This window comes from Vulpes vulpes, unplaced genomic scaffold (assembly GCF_048418805.1).
Source record: "Vulpes vulpes isolate BD-2025 unplaced genomic scaffold, VulVul3 u000000671, whole genome shotgun sequence".
Taxonomy (NCBI): Eukaryota; Metazoa; Chordata; class Mammalia; order Carnivora; family Canidae; genus Vulpes; species Vulpes vulpes.
Window position 1 is genome coordinate 475,333 of NW_027325801.1, and position 15,603 is coordinate 490,935.

A 15,603-nucleotide genomic window follows, 5' to 3' on the forward strand; every position below is an offset into this window, starting at 1 on the left:
CCCAGGAGGGCAGCACCGAGCCAGGGACGCCGTCTTATTTCCTGCCACCTCTCCAGCCCAAGGTCAGACGCGCTGTAGAGTGTTCTTCTGTATTTGTTTAAAGAAAAAAAAGGAAGGAGGCCCCCTGGAGGTCCAGGAGGAGGCTCCAGGGGCAGACCTGACCGCGTCCACAGGGGCCTGGACGGTTGCCCATGGCCGGTGGTGTGGGGTGAGCACAGGAGGGTGAGGTCGAGGCTGCTGGCCAGGCAGGCCACCGTCCACCCATCCAGAGCGCCCCGCAGCCTCCCCACCACCAGGCCCTCTGCAGATGCCCTACTTGGCCTTGGGGCACCTCGAGCGCCTCCCCCGGGTGTCCCAGACGTCTGTGCTCTTCTCACACCATTCGCCTAGTCGCCCCACTCTACCTGAGGTTTCCACAGAGGCAGCGTGGGGGCTGCTCCAGACACTGTTACCCAGAAACTGCTCCTGCAAGCCCACGCTCAGGTCCTATCTCCTCCCAGGCCCCTCTTCTGAGGCCCCAGTGTTACCTGTGAGTCACAGTATCCCAACCTTAACACCTTCTCCTTAGCACGCTCAGCCAACCCTGGACCCGGCGTCAGCCTGGCCTCTTTTCAGGGATGCCCATCACTCCAGGTACAACCAGGCTCCTTGCCTTGGTCTCCAAGGCCTGTGTGTGTCCTTCAGAACATTTTCATTGCTCCCAAAAGCAACCTGTACCGACTCCGTGTCCCCTTCCAGCTCCTGACGCCGTTAATCTCTCTAACTCCAGATTTGCCTCATGAATGGATTTCATAGGAATGGCCTCATACAGACGTGGTCTTTTGGGTCTGGCTTCTTCCGCTTAGCCTAATGCTTTCAGAGTTCATCCATGTGGTATGTGTCACAACGCTGCGTGGCCAAGCAACGTTCCGTTGTGTGGACATGCCCCATTCCATTTATCTGTTTGTCGGATGGACATGGGGGTTGTGTCCTCTTTTTGGCTATTACGGCAACGCAGCTATCAACGTTCATGAACAAGTTTTCTTTTTTTTTTAATTTTTTAAAATTTATTTATGATAGTCACAGAGAGAGAGAGAGAGAGAGAGGCAGAGACACAGGCAGAGGGAAAAGCAGGCTCCATGCACCGGGAGCCCGATGTGGGATTCGATCCCAGGTCTCCAGGATCGCGCCCTGGGCCAAAGGCAGGCGCCAAACTGCTGCACCACCCAGGGATCCGATGAACAAGTTTTCTCGTGAACACATTTTCTCTTGGGTATATACCGAAAGAATCTTTTTTTTTTTTTTTAAGATTTTATTTATTGACCCATGAGAGATGTGCAGAGAGAGAGAGAGAAAGGGAGAGAGAGGCAGAGACAGGCAGAGAGAGAAGCAGGCTCCATGCAGGGAGCCGGATGTGGGACTGATCCTGGGACCCCAGGATCAGGCCCTGGGCTGAAGGTGGCGCTAAACCGCTGAGCCACCCGGGCTGCCCTTGTTACTGATTTTTTATTTTGTTGTGGTCAAAAAATGTACTTTGTATGATCTTACTATTTTTAAAAGTATTGAAACTTGTTTTCTTTTTTTTTTTTTTTTAGATTTTATTTCTTTTTTTAAAAAAATATTTATTATTTATGATAGACATAGAGAGAGAGAGGCAGAGACACAGGAGGAGGGAGAAGCAGGCTCCATGCAGGGGCCTGACGTGGGACTCGATCCCCGGTCTCCAGGATCACACCTGGAGCTGAAGGTGGCACTAAACTGCTGAGCCCCCCTGGCGGCCCTTGTTTTATTTTCTAGCACATGGTCTATCCTGAAGTGTTCCACGTGTACTCGAGAAGAACGTGCTCGTCCACTGCTGGGCGCAGTTTCACTGGCGTCCGTGAAGCGTGACTGCCCTACAGCAACGTTCAAGTCTGGGGTTTCCTCGCTGAGCTTGTGTTCTGTCATCTTGATGGATTGGTCGTTTTCATTTCCTTAAAGATTTACTTGAGGGAGAGAGAGAGCGCACACATATGGAATCATGGGGAGGGGTGAGGGGAGAGGGAGACACTGCGCTGAGCAGGGAGGTCTACGTGGGGCTCGATCCTAGGCTGCTGAGCTCATGACCTGGGCCGCAGGCAGACGCTTAACCACCTGAGCCCCCCAGGAGCCCCTAGTTCTGTTTTTTCATTATAAAATGTCCTTCTTTAACTCGTATCAATTTTTATTTTAAGGTCTATGCTGTTTGATATTAGTAAAGCCAATCCAGGGATCCCTGGGTGGCGCAGCAGTTTGGCGCCTGCCTTTGGCCCAGGGCGCGATCCTGGAGACCCGGGATCGAATCCCACGTCGGGCTCCCAGTGCATAGAGCCTGCTTCTCCCTCTGCCTATGTCTCTGCCTCTCTCTCTCACTGTGTGCCTATCACAAATAAAAAAATAAAAAATTAAAAAAAAAAAAGTAAAGCCAATCCAGCTCTTCTCATTGCTGTTGGCATGGTATATCTTTTTTTTTTTTTTAACATTTTATTTACTTATTTAACCATGTGAGTCAGCACACTGACAAGGGAGTGGCAGGCAGAGGCAGAGGGAGAAGCAGGCTCCCCGCCAAGCAAAGAGCCCAACGTGGGACTCGATCCCAGGACCCCAGGGTCATGACCTGAGCTGAAGGCAGACACTTAACCCACTGAGCCTCCAGGGTGCCCCAGTATGGTATAGCTTTTTCCACATTTTTACGTTCTACCTATTTGTCTCTTTGAATCCAAAGTTTGTTTCTTATAGACACCATGTAGTTGGATTTTTAAAATACATTATGCCAGGCAGCCCGGGTGGCTCAGTGGTTTAGCGCTGCCTTCAGCCCAGGGTGTGATCCTGGAGTTCGGGTATCGAGTCCCACGTTGGGCTCCCTGCATGGAGCCTGCTTCTCCCTCTGCCTGTGTCTCTGCCTCTCTCTCTCTGTCTGTCTCCATGAATAAATAAATAAAATATTTCTAAAAATAAAATACATTATGTCAGTTTGTGCTTTTTAATTGGACAGTTTAATCCATTTACTTTTTTTTTTTTTTTTTTTTTTTTTAAGATTTTTACACAAGCTCTACACCCAAAGTGGGGCTTGAACTTGCAGCCCCAAGATCAAGAATGGCATATTCCACCAACGGAGCCAGCCAGCCGAGCCAATCCACTTATATTTAATGTAACTGATATAATTTATATTTGCTATCTTGTTATATGCTTTTCTTCTGTTTAAATTTAATTTGTAGTAATCTCTACACCCAATGTGGGGCTTGAGTTCACAACCCCAAGATCAAGAGTCACAGGATTTCCAACCAAGCTACCCAGGTGCCCCTGTTATATGCACTGTATATCTTTTTCTGTTCCTCAATTTCTTCATTATTGCCTACATTTGTATTAGGTAGATCTTTCCCAATGTACCATCTTATTTCTTTATATCCTTTTGAGTAATTTTCTTAGTGGTTGCCTTGGGATTACAATTATCTTCATGGATAACCTGATTTAGGTTAAACAGTAAATTAATCCTGAGACACCTGGCTGGATCAGTTGGTGGAGCATGGACTCTTGAGGGTTTTGAGTTTGAGCCCCATATTGGGTGTAGAGATTACTTAAAAATAAAATCTTATCAATCAATCATTAGGGCTATACCTGGGTGTCTCAGTTGGTTAAGCATCCAAGCATCTTGGTTTCAGCTTGGGACATTTCAGGGTCATGGGATACAGCCCCATGCCAGGCTCCACACTGAGCCTGCTTGGGATTCCCTCTCCCTCTACCCTTCCCCCAACTTGCTCTCTAATATTAAAAAATAAGTCACTGAACTCTATCTTTGACACTAACAATACACTATATGTTAATTGAATTTAAAGAAAAAAAACATTTTTAAACCACTAATTTCAGTAGTAGTAAAAGATGTTGCTATAGCCGTTCCCTCCTTCTGTATGTTATTGTCAAATTCCATCTTTATGCATCCTGTGCCTCTCCACATAGGCTTATAGTTATCACTTTATGCAGGTGTTTTGATTAGATAGGAAAAAAGTTATCAACAGAAATGCATTCAGGATGCCTGGGTGGCTCAGATAAGTGTCTGCCTTCAGGCCTGCTTCTCCCTCTCCCTCTCTCTGTTCATGCTAATAAATAATCTTAAACACAAAAATGCATTCATATATTTTTTAAAGATTTATTCATGAGAGAGACAGACAGAGACACAGGCAGAGGGAGAAGCAGGTTCCCTGTGGGGAGCCTGATGTGGGCCTTGATCCCGGGACCCCAGGGTCACGCCCTGAGCCAAAGGCAGACACTCAATCGTGGAGTCGCCCAGGCATCCTTGCTGTTGGGGAAGGGGGAGTATAGTTTTTGAAAGGTTATCACATACACGGACTCTTGTAACCACCACCAGCACCGGACGCAGCCCTGCTGCACCACAGGGATGGCCTGTCCTGCACGCACACCCCACGCCCCGGTCTCCATCATGACGGTGTCCTCTTGTCGAGAATGTCCTACAAATGGAACCATATACATGCAGCCTTTGGGGACTGGCTTCTTGGGGGTAGAGGGCCCACACTCCCCCGACAATGGCAGCTCAAGTGTGCTGTCTCCTGAGGTGTGGAGGGACCCTGTGTATTCACCTGCTCAAAGATAGTGGGGTTGTTTCCAGTTTGGGGCAGTTGTACACAAAGCTGCTAACACATTTAGGTGGAGGCTTCTGGTGACCATAGATTCTTCTTTTTCTTTTTTTTAAGATTTATTTATTCCTGAGAAACACAGGCAGAGGGAGAAGCAGACTCCCTGCAGGGAGCCCCATGAGGAACTAGATCCCAGGACCTCGGAATCATGCTCTGAGCCAAAGATAGACGCTCAACTGCTGAGCCACCCAGGTGCCCCTCATATTTTTTTATATTTACCTATGTAGTGACCTTTATTGCTGCTTTTTTTTTTTTTTTTTTTTTTTTTTTTTTTGCTGGTGTTATTCCTTCATGTGGATTTGAGTTACTATTTAAGGTCTTTTTATTTCAGCCCGAGGGCCCCACTTACTATTTTTTTGGAGGGCAGAGTTCTTGTAACAAGCTCTTCCGGTTTATTTATGAGGATGTGTTAATTTCTCCTTTGTTTTTGAGGGACAGTTTTGCCCTATATAGAATTCTGGGTTGGTAGGGTTATTCTTTCAGCACTTGGAAAAGGTCATCCCACTGCCTTTTGACTTCCATGGTTTCTGATGTGAAATATGTAATTTTATTAGGGATCACTTATATGGGATGAGTCACTCCCCCTTGCTGCTTTCAAGAGTCTTTTTCTTTGGCTTTCAACAATTTATGATGGGTCTAGGTGTGGATCTTTCTTAGTTTATCTTACTTGGCATCATTGAGTTTCATGGATGTGTAGATTCATGCTTTTCATCAAAGCTAGGAAATTTTCAGGCATTATTTTTTCAAATATTCTTCACCTTTCTCTTCTCTTTTCTGCTCCTGAGAATTATGCATAGACTGGTATGTTTAATGGTGTTCCACAGGTCATTTTTTTTCCTGTTCCTCAGTCTGGACAATCTCAAGTGACCTACCTTCAAGTTTACTAATTCTTTCTTCTAACTATTCAAATATGTAGTAGAACCCGTGTCCCGAGCAGGCTGTGAAGGAGCACAGACTTGTGGCTTTCCACAGTGCAGCTCCCTTCAATCATAAAGCAAGGTCAACATAGTTAGAAGGCAGGTTCAGGGTTCCAAACACAAGGACGTTTCACCACGTGATCACCTTGGCTTCTCACACGGCACGCAGAACACGGCACAAGGCGAGCCACCCGACAAGCCAGGTGACAGAAGGGACAGGACACTGGCGACCCAAGCCTCAAGTGGGGCTGTGGGCGGCGGGGGAGACGAGGCCCAGGGGAGGTCCGGGTCAGCTCACGGGGAAGCAGGGAAGGATCCCAGTCCTGTCGGGGTGAGCTGGGCGCAGCCGGGGACAGGTGCAGAGGGGTCGTGTCTGAGGAGTTGGCCGGCTGGCTGCACGCCTCCTCCCCTTTCTAAAGGGGTTTAATCAGTCTCGGGACCCTGCCGGCCTCCGCCTCCGCCGGTTATCGGGCCTGTGGTGTGAGCTGCGGCTGGACCTGGTGGGGTCTCGTCGCTGCAGTAGTGTTAACTGCGCATCACGGCCTGACAGGCTCCTGCTTTCGTGAGGCACCTGGCCTGCTCTCACAGTGTCTCATACTTTTTTTGTTGTCGAAAAATAAACATTTAAAATAATGTGGTGAGGGATCCCGGGTGGCTCAGCGGTTTAGCACCTGCCTTCAGCTCAGGGCTGACCCTGGGGTCCTGGGATAGAGTCCTACGTCAGGCTCCCCGCAGGGAGCCTGCTTCCCCCTCTGCCTGTGTCTCTCTTGAGTAAATAAATAAAAACCTTAAAAAAAAAAAGTGGTGATTCTGAAAATCAGATTCTAAGTTTCGTCGTTGCTGTTTGTGGCAGTTGTATTGTGTAGTGATTTTTCCGACCTGATGCTATCTAGTCTGTAATATTTGTCCTGTGTAGCCGCTGAAATCAGCTCAACCGTCAGCTCACGGCGGGGCAGAGATTTCCTTTAATGCCTGTGATCAGTAAACTTGCCAGTCTTTCCCAAATAGCTCTGTGCACCTGAGGCCTGCCCCTGCAACCGTCTCAGGCTTCACTTCATCATGCAGAGAGGCTCAAGGTCAGCCAAGGGTAAGCACTCAAGGCTTTTTCAAGTCTTTGATGAGCATGTGCACACCCTATTTATGTCGGTGACTTTTTAAAAAATATTTTATTTATTTATTCATGAGAATACACAGAGGAAAGAGAGCGGCAGAGACACAGGCAGAGGGAGAAGCAGGCTCCCTGCAGGAAGCGTGATGTGGGACTTGATCCTGGGTCTCCAGGTCCATGCCCTGAGCCGATGGCAGCACTAAACGGCTGAGCCACCCGGGCTGCCCTGTTTGTGACCTTTTATATTTCAGAAATATGTAGGGCTCTTGACATCCCTGTGGAGGCCGTATTCCAGCTCTTCCCTTTAAGCCTACAGGTTACTCTACCAGCAGCTGCAGCTGTTACCTGTGGCCTCAGGCCACTTTGAAATCACAACACTTGCCTGTAATTGTCTTCAACAAACAGCCTCTGGAGCGCACAGGCTACTAGGACCTTTAAGCGGAGGCGGCAGGAGAGGTCTCAGACAAGTTAAGTCGCGGCAATTATTTGCACAGAAGGTGTCCTGCTGTCTTCAGTACCAGGAATGTGGACTATCCAGCAGCTTTAGCCAGAAACGGTCAAAACGCCTCAAAACTCACTGTTCTTACCGAGATTGACTTGTTTTTCTTAAATAAACACCGCTGGGCGGCTCAGTGGTTGAGCGTCTGCCTTCAGCTCAGGGCGTGACCCCAGGGTCTGGAGATCGAGTCCCGCGTCGGGCTCGTGGAGCCTGCTTCTCCCTCGGCCTGTGTCTCTGTCTCTCATCAATCAATAAATAAAATCTTAAAAAAAAGAAAAAGAAAAAAGCAACCCACACGCTGGGGTGCTGCAATCCTGTGATCATTTAGACTTCTGAAAAGGCGGACCGCAATGCCTCCGGGCTCCTACGGGGGGGGGGGGCGCAGAGCCTCCGAGGCCCGTGGTCCTCCGTCGGCCCGGCCGTCAGCGCGCCGGCTCCCGCAGCTGTGTCTGGGGAACACCGTGCGGCTGCTAATCCTGGCCCAACGGATGAGGGCGAGCAGCGCGTGCGGCCGCGCGCCGGGGGTCCGGGGTCCGGGGCCCCCGCCTTCCGCACCGCTCCCCCGACGGCCACCGCGCCAGGCCTGGAAATACTGCGCACGAGAGCGCGCGGCCCCGCAGACGCCCCGGGCCCGAGACCCCCGCCGCCCGCGCCGTCCCCGCCACCGGAAGACGCCCGCGGGTCCCGCCCTGCTTCCGGTTTCCACGCCGCCCGGGAGCGCGGCCAGGCGGAGCCCCGCCCCCTCCCCGGCTCTCGCGACGCCTGCGCTCGGGGCCGCCGCAGGGGCCGACGGGAGCCGCGGCGCGCCGGAGACGGCCAAGATGGCGGCGGCGGCGGCTTCGCTTCGCGGGGCGGTGCTGGGCCCGCGGGGCGCGGGGCTGCCGGGCGCGGGGGCCCGGGGCCTGCTGTGCGGCGCGCGGCTCGGCCAGCTCCCGCTGCGGACGCCTCAGGTGAGCGCTGGGCGCGACCCCGGGCGCCGGGAGGCCCCGCAGCCCTGAAGGTCACGGCGGGGAGGCTCCGGGCGCGGGCCGGGCGGCGAGCGGGCGGCCCCGGCCACCTGGCGCCGCTGCCCCCGCCGGAGCCCCGCGCCCTGCCCACCTGGCGCGCCCGGGAGCAGGGCCGGCGCGAGGCCCCCGAGCCGCAGAGGCGCCCTGTGCGGAGCGCGGGGGCGGCGGGCGCGCTCGCTGCGGGCTTGGGGCGGGGGGTGACCCGGGGGGCGCGCCCAGACCCGCCCCGCCCCGGCCTCGCAGACCCGGCCCGCGTCCCGGCGCGACCTCAGCCCGACCTCGGGCGGCTCCTCGTGACCTTGGCCCGCCCGTGCCGCCTGCCGTGCAGCCGCTCCCCCGGGCAGGACGGGGCGGGCAGGGCGCCCCGCGGACGTGGCCCGCGCCGGGCTGGGGCGGTGGGCGAGGCGGGCGCGGGAGGCCGCGCCGGTGGGGCCGGTGGGGCCTTGGCAGGCGCTGAGCCGGGCTCTTGCAGGCAGTGCCCCTGTCGTCCAAGGCCGGCCCGTCCCGGGGCCGCAAAGTGATGCTGTCGGCGTTGGGCGTGCTGGCGGCGGGGGGCGCGGGGCTCGCCGTGGCTCTGCATTCCGCCGTGAGTGCCAGCGACCTGGAGCTGCACCCCCCCAGCTACCCGTGGTCCCACCGCGGCCTCCTGTCTTCCCTGGACCACACCAGGTGCGCTGCTGGCTGGCTGGGGCAGGGTCTGGGGCACTGGGCGGGGTGGAATCCGTGGCGCCCCTAATCCTGTGCCTGTCTTTAGCATCCGGAGGGGCTTCCAGGTATATAAGCAGGTGTGCTCCTCCTGCCACAGCATGGACTATGTGGCCTACCGCCACCTGGTGGGGGTCTGCTACACCGAAGATGAAGCCAAGGCGCTGGCTGAGGAGGTGCGGGGCCTGGGGGGAGGAGGACCTAGGGATTGGGGCGCCCGCTGTGCTGGGCGGCAGGGTCGTGATGGGGCTCTTCGCGGCAGGTGGAGGTTCAGGACGGCCCCAATGAGGATGGGGAGATGTTCATGCGGCCAGGGAAGCTCTCCGACTACTTCCCCAAACCATACCCCAACCCTGAGGCCGCCCGAGCAGCCAACAACGGAGCACTGCCCCCTGACCTCAGCTACATCACTCGAGCTAGGTAGGCGGGCTGCCTGCAGGGTGCGGAGGGGAGCGGGGGGAAGCTCCGTGTGAGCCAGGGCTCAGGAGACTCGGATCCGGTCCCAGGCACGGTGGTGAGGACTACGTCTTCTCCCTGCTAACCGGCTACTGTGAGCCACCCACCGGCGTGTCACTGCGAGAAGGCCTCTACTTCAACCCCTACTTCCCCGGCCAGGCTATTGGCATGGCGCCTCCCATCTACGATGAAGTCCTGGAGTTTGACGACGGTGAGACGCCCCCACTCTGGGGACCAACAACCTGGGCCCTCTTCCCCCTGCTGGGACGCTTCCCCTGCAATCTCCTTGGCTCAGGCTGGGTGTGTCTGAGCCGGGTTAGCATCCGCGGTCCTGTCTAGCCCGGGCAGGGGGGTCCCATTGCTTGTACAGCCTTGGTCAGGAGGCCGTCTGACTGTAGAGGGGGATGCTCCAGGGCTACCCCAGGTTGCATAGGGACCCCCAAGAGCAGCCCTTACCACTTACCTTTGGCGCAGGCACCCCAGCTACCATGTCCCAGGTAGCCAAGGACGTGTGTACCTTCCTGCGTTGGGCATCTGAGCCAGAGCACGACCATCGGAAACGCATGGGGCTCAAGGTGAAAGGGTTGGGCGCGGGAGAGGGGCTGGGGGCTGGGCTTGGGTCCTTTCTGCTTCCTTCCTCTAAGCTTGCCTCGTCCCCAGATGTTGATGATGATGGGCTTGCTATTTCCCCTGATCTACGCCATGAAGCGGCATAAGTGGTCTGTCCTCAAGAGCCGGAAGCTGGCGTATCGGCCACCAAAGTGACCCTGCCCCATGGCTGCTTACTGTCTTGCCTGAGGGGGCCCTGGAGCCGAGGAGCCACCCTGGACCTGTTCAGGCCTCAGCTGGCCCTCTTGGCTAAGCCCCTCTTTCTTTGGTTAAGAGGGAACGGGGCAGGAGGCCAGGTTCTGGTTCAGACCCTTCAGCCTCCGCATCATGGAAATAAATTAAGTTTCTCAACACACACGTTTGAGCTCTTGTGTGATGGGAGCACAAGTTTGCAGGGGTCTCTGGGACTGAGACCCTTGCTCTCGAGCTCCCGGAATGTTCACGCCGTGTCGTCCAGCCAGCATGTTGCCTGCTGACTGGGTACTGAGTCCAGTACCAGTTGTGGGCCGGAGAACCGCTGTTAGAGAGGGCCGCGGCACCCGACGAGGTGTAGGTACCCGGTCACAGCCACAGAGGGCCTGGCTTGGCCAGCTGCGGCCCAGGGGCCTGGTCGGGTAAGCAGCCATCTGTCAGCAGGTTGAACCACTTGGCTTTCATCCTGAAGGCAGCAAGGAGCCCTTGGCAGCATTTCATGGGGGGAGAGGCCTGGCCTAAAGCAGGGCTGCTGGGGAACGGGAAGAGCCCGCAGCCGAGCTGAGGAAGCAGAGCTGGGCAGAGGCTGCCCTGAACGTGCCCCCGGCGTCCTGCCTGGACAGCTAGAAGGGGCAGGGTGCAGGGGTTACAGGGTGGCAGCACACAGCCATGGCTCAGGGCTCCCAGCTTCGGAGTTCTTGTCCCCCAGGAGGGGAGTGTAAGGAGCATCCTGGCTTGAACAGCGCACAGATGGTGGCCGGAGTCTGGGAAGGGTGAGAGCCAGGAGGAGAAAGCAGAGCACCTGCTAGGCAGCTTCTGGGTGGGCAGGAGGAGGAACGGTCAGCGGCCCGAGCGGGATGGGCACTCTGTGTGCCCTTGGGTCTGGGAAGAGGCCTCAGCCCCATGCTTCTAGGAGCCCTGGGGTTTGGAGTCCCACGTATTGGAGCCACCAGGGCCTGACTGGGTTGCCCCCCAGCTGAGGACCAGGCCCCACCTCCGCCACATTTCATTGCTGTGGGGTTGTGCCCTGCTTTCCATCTTCCCAGCCGCTCGGTCTGCTGACGGGCACAGAGATGGGGGCACTCAGTTGGCTCAGAAGTGTCTTTAATGACTCCAGATCGCAGCCCTCCACAACCTTGGCCTGATGCTGGTGAGCAGTCAGCAAAGGTCGCCTGAGAGTTTCAGGACAGGCTCCAGGGACCTCGGGCCCAGAGGGATTGGGCCATCCTCTCTCTTCGAGACCTACGGGTGAGGGCAAGATGGGTCATCCTGCTGGCTTTACCACCCTGTCCCCCCTTCCCCTGCTCTGCCCTTGGTACCTTTGGCGGCTGGTGGGTGGAGGCTGCAGGAAGGGGGTCCCAACTGCAGGGCTTCTGGGTGCTGCACATCTCACAGCCGGGTCGGCCGGGGGCATTGATGAACGTGCAGGAAGGGCAGGACCAGCCAGGCTGGGGAGGTGGGGAGACAGGGGCTGCTTCTCCATCCTTCGGGTGCCCAGCGAGTCCCAGGCCCACCCTACCCAGTCCATCACCCACCTGAAGGGGGCTGGGGAGGCTGGTGTTGGCCGGCTGAGGCGCTCTGGGCAACCCCAGTGACTGAGAAAACAGGCGACTTAGTTCCCCATCTGTCTTCTGGGGGCCCAGAGGGCTGCGTCCTGCAGTAGACGAGGTGGGGCTCAGCGCGTGTCAGCTCCCCCTCCTCCTCCCTCCACGTCAGGCACTAACCTGAGGCCTCTCCGGGGGCTGAGAGCAGATAGAGGAAAGCAGGATCCCCATCCCGCCGGACCCCATAGGAAGCAAGGCTGCGCTCGGGCACACACAGGCACCGCCCGATGACCCAGCGCTGCACAGCTGGCGGGAAGCCAAACTCCGAGAACACCTGGGGCCAGAGCATCGAGGCCAGGCAGTGTCACCAGAGCCCCCGGCCCCCAGCAGGGCTCCCCGGCCCCCATGCTTACCTGCTCCTGGAGGGTCGCGATGGTGCAGTGGGGGTGAACTTGCAGGGACACGTGGGCAGAGGACGCAGCATCTTCAACTGTGACCTGTAGCCTGGGCCAGAATACAGGTCAGGGGGGAGGCTGAGCGCCCCGGAAGGCTGGGACGTCAGAGTGCAGCAGGCCTCACCTGATGGGGCCAGGAGGGAAGCAGGCCTCCCGGAGCTGGACGCTGAGGGCCACGTGATGCTGGGCCAGCAGGGCTGCTGCCTGGGCTGCCCCCTTCTCATCCCCGTCCTCGATGGCCCGGGCCAGGCGCCCCACCAGCTCCTCTGTGGGGGGAGAGAGGCCCATCAGGGCTGAACGCACCCGGCTGCTTCCAACCCCCTCTGCCAGCTGCCTTTACCTTTCTCCAGAGAGTCTCCGGGGCTCCAGCAAAGATCCACCTTGGGTTGTGGGGTCTGGAGTGTGGGCACTTCGGGGGGGCTGGGTGGGGACACAGGGCATGTGTCTGGGCCCAGGGCTTGGGGCAGGCTGCCTAGGAGGGAAGATGTGGAGTGGGCGGGGGTCTCCTGAGATCAGAAGACCTGACGTCTAGTGTCGGTTTCCAGGACACGTGCCCTCCCTGCTTACCTCAGCCCACGCCAGGGCCCTGGACCACACGTTGAGCCAGACCTCCCCCAATCTTGGCCCCTGCAAACCCCTAAAACGTCCCTGCCAACCCCTCGGAGCTGCAGCTGCACCTGGCTTTTCCTTGGGCTCCACTTTGCTCCTGTCTAGCCCCGCCAGGCCCTTCCACCGGAGCTTGGCCACTTCTCGCCTTGACTGGCCCCATGAGCCTGCCAGGGATGCTCCCTTGGCACCCGGAGCCCCGCAGTTAGGGTGGTCTCCCCCTGCTGCCTTCAGGGACCTCCATCCTCCCTACTGGCTCTACCGTCGGTACGTCGGCCCATGACACCTTGGGTGCTCCCGCTCCACACAAACCCTCCTGGGCCCCTGCAGGCGACCTGGCGGTGCCGCTGTCTGCCCGGCTTACCTCCCACGTGAGGCCCAGCCCACCCACTGCTGACGTAGCTCCTGTGACAGCCTCAGCCCTCAGTACTTGCAGCTGTCTGCCCCGACCCGGCCTGACCTGGCCCTGACTTGGCTGAGCCCCGGGATCACACGCACACTCATGCCTGGGGGCTTTCGGACCTGCTGCTTCCCGGCCACATGGGTGAAGGGTCCACCAGGATCTTCAAGTTTCACCTTAATGAAGCCTTCCCTGCCATCCTACTTAAAATTGCAAACCCCTCCCAGCGCTCTAATCTCCTCCACCATCTGAAAAGATCTTATTTTTGTTTCAATTATATATATATATACATTTTTTTAGGGGAGGAGGTGAAGAGTGGGTGGGAGAGAGAATCTCAAGCAGACTCCCTACTGGGCGCAGAGCCTGACTTGGGCTCCTTCTCGTGAACCCCGAGATCGTGATCTGAGCTGAAATCAAGCGTCAGGCGCTCAGCCGACTGAGCTGCCCAGAAGCCCCCCAACCTACTTAGTTGAGAGGCACCTGGCTAGTTCTGCTGGTTCTGCTGGTGGGCCACGTGACTTGATCTTGGCGTTGTGAGTTCAAGCCCCATGCTGGGTGTAGGGATAACTTAAATAAATACGGGTGCCTGGGTGGCTCCAGCTAAGCGTCTACCTTCAGCTCAGGTCGTGACCCCTCGGTCCTGGGATGAGCCCTGCGGGCGGGCAGCGACTCTCTGCTCAGCGGGGAGCCTGCTTCTCCCTCTCCCTCTGCCCCCTGCTGTGTGTGCATGCGCTGTCTCTCTAATAAGTAAAGTCTTTAAAAAATAATACATACTTTTCACCTAATAAGTATTTTTGGGCCAACACACAAGGTCACGGTAGTTCCAAGCGTACAACACGGCGATTCCACAAGTCTGTCCGCTACGCTATGCTCCCTGCAGTGCGTGTTTACTGTCTTACGTGTCTGCCTGCCTTCTAGGATCTGAGGTTTGATCACGCCACACCCGCGAGGCGTGAAGTGCTCAGTCCAGAGCAGGCGCTGACTACAGGCCGCGCTCTGGGCCTCTCTTCCGCCACCGCATACGGTTTCCTTCTTACTCTCTGGCGACTCTTCTGACACCTTTGTGGCCTTGTCCTCTGCTCCCTGCATGTCCGCCTGTCCCTGCTCTCTTGCTTCGCTCCCCTAGTGCGCTGGGTGACCTTTCCCACCAGCCTTTACCCTTCCGGGCGCGGGTGCAGCCCGATCCTCCTGCCTAGCCGGGTGCCCCGTGCCCTTGCACGCAGGCTCTGGGCGCTCCACAGTACTTCTCCCTCCAGCTTTGCCTCAACCACTATCTCCTCCATCTCGTTAGCCACGAACTCCTGCCAATTCCGTCTCCGCAGCGTCTCTGGAGAAGCCTCGTCTCCAGCAGGTGCCAGCCAGGGTCGGTAGCTCGGATCCCGCCCGGGCGCCCCCGCTGCCCCAGCCCCAGCCCCAGGCCCGCCTGCCCTGCCCCAGCGCACCTGTCGCCCTCCCGCTCCTCCCGGACCTCCCGCAGCCCGGCTTCCGCCCGCCGCCCCGCGCAGGCTCCAGCGCTCAGCCCCGGCCCGGGCGCGTCCTCGCCGCGCGCACTGACCATCGTGTCCCTCCATGGCGGCCCCTCGGACCAGGGCGGCCCAGCGCCGAGCGTCCCGGGCGTCGAGGAAGTGCAGGCTCAGGGCGCCGGGCCCTCCGGGCGGAGGCTGCAGCTCATGCCGGCTGGGGCCTCGGACCGTGTAGGAGACGGACTCCAAGGGCCACTCCGAACCGCCCTGCGGAAGGCAGAGTCGGGCCACTTAGGCCGCCCCCGGCCGGTCCTCGCGCCGCCGCGCCGCGCCCCCGCCGCCCGCACTCACCGCCCCGGGGCCCGCGCCCAGCAGCTGCAGCCGGAGACGCCCGGGCCGCTCGGGGTCCGCGCTCAGCTGCAGCCTCCGCAGCTGCGCCTCGGCGTCCGGGCCCGCGCCCAGCGGCCTCACCGTGGCCTGCACCGCCAGCAGCACGGCGGCCGGGCCCGGGCCCGAGGGCGGCGCCATCCCATCTCCGGTCCGGCCGCGCTTCCGTGGGCTCCGGGCTCCGAGCGCCTCGGCCGACCGGAAACTGGGGCCGCGCGCTTGGGGTTCCGGCCCACACCAGAGCGTCGGAGCGCCGGCCTCCCGGTCCCGCTGGGGCCGGGACCCACACGGCCCGGAGGCTCGGCGGCGGGGGCGGGGTCCAACGGTCCGCGCCCGGCCCCCCGCGCCCGGCCGGTGCGGGACGCCGTCCCCGGGCTCCTTCCGGCCCGCCCCCCGCCCCGCCGGCCCGCCCCCCGCCCCGCCGGCCCGCCCCCCGCCCCGCCGGCCCACCTCGGGGGCAGCCAGCCACTCGCGGGAGCGCGGGGCGACAGCAGGGGCGGGACGCGCGAGGGGCGGCAGCCAATGAGCGCCAGGGGAGGAGGCGGGCTCGCGCGGCCCGGAGCGTGACGGGCAGGCGGCGCAGCCAGTCGGAGCGGGCGCGAGGAG

The 15,603-nt window shown here is 58.5% G+C and overlaps 2 protein-coding genes across 2 annotated transcripts; one reads left to right on the forward strand and one right to left on the reverse strand.

The window, feature by feature from the left end:
* The first annotated feature begins 7,945 nt into the window (after positions 1 to 7,945).
* Positions 7,946 to 10,303, forward strand: CYC1 (cytochrome c1). Its single transcript, XM_072745829.1, has 7 exons — positions 7,946 to 8,123; positions 8,653 to 8,849; positions 8,935 to 9,061; positions 9,148 to 9,305; positions 9,392 to 9,552; positions 9,816 to 9,916; positions 10,002 to 10,303. The coding sequence occupies exons 1-7, from the start codon at positions 7,995 to 7,997 to the stop codon at positions 10,104 to 10,106; spliced, it is 978 nt and encodes a 325-aa protein (XP_072601930.1). The 5' UTR covers positions 7,946 to 7,994; the 3' UTR covers positions 10,107 to 10,303.
* A 926-nt stretch (positions 10,304 to 11,229) lies between these two features.
* Positions 11,230 to 15,388, reverse strand: SHARPIN (SHANK associated RH domain interactor). The gene is made up of 9 exons (XM_072745830.1): positions 14,962 to 15,388; positions 14,703 to 14,877; positions 12,482 to 12,613; positions 12,266 to 12,407; positions 12,100 to 12,190; positions 11,867 to 12,020; positions 11,678 to 11,796; positions 11,462 to 11,590; positions 11,230 to 11,384 (listed from the first exon to the last, which is right to left on the reverse strand). The coding sequence occupies exons 1-9, from the start codon at positions 15,136 to 15,138 to the stop codon at positions 11,301 to 11,303; spliced, it is 1,203 nt and encodes a 400-aa protein (XP_072601931.1). The 5' UTR covers positions 15,139 to 15,388; the 3' UTR covers positions 11,230 to 11,300.
* Between the last annotated feature and the right edge of the window lie 215 nt (positions 15,389 to 15,603).

Excerpts from the sequence above, each read along its gene's own strand:
- SHARPIN (XM_072745830.1), bottom strand. The coding sequence starts at position 15,138 with ATGGCGCCGCCCTCGGGCCCGGGCCCGGCCGCCGTGCTGCTGGCGGTG. Across the intron at positions 12,408-12,481 it reads CGGAGACTCTCTGGAGAAAG|AGGAGCTGGTGGGGCGCCTG; the intron begins GTAAAGGCAGCT and ends CTCCCCCCACAG. Across the intron at positions 11,385-11,461 it reads CCACCCACCAGCCGCCAAAG|GTCTCGAAGAGAGAGGATGG; the intron begins GTACCAAGGGCA and ends CCTCACCCGTAG.
- CYC1 (XM_072745829.1), top strand. The coding sequence starts at position 7,995 with ATGGCGGCGGCGGCGGCTTCGCTTCGCGGGGCGGTGCTGGGCCCGCGG. Across the intron at positions 9,062-9,147 it reads CCAAGGCGCTGGCTGAGGAG|GTGGAGGTTCAGGACGGCCC; the intron begins GTGCGGGGCCTG and ends TCTTCGCGGCAG. Across the intron at positions 9,917-10,001 it reads GGAAACGCATGGGGCTCAAG|ATGTTGATGATGATGGGCTT; the intron begins GTGAAAGGGTTG and ends CCTCGTCCCCAG.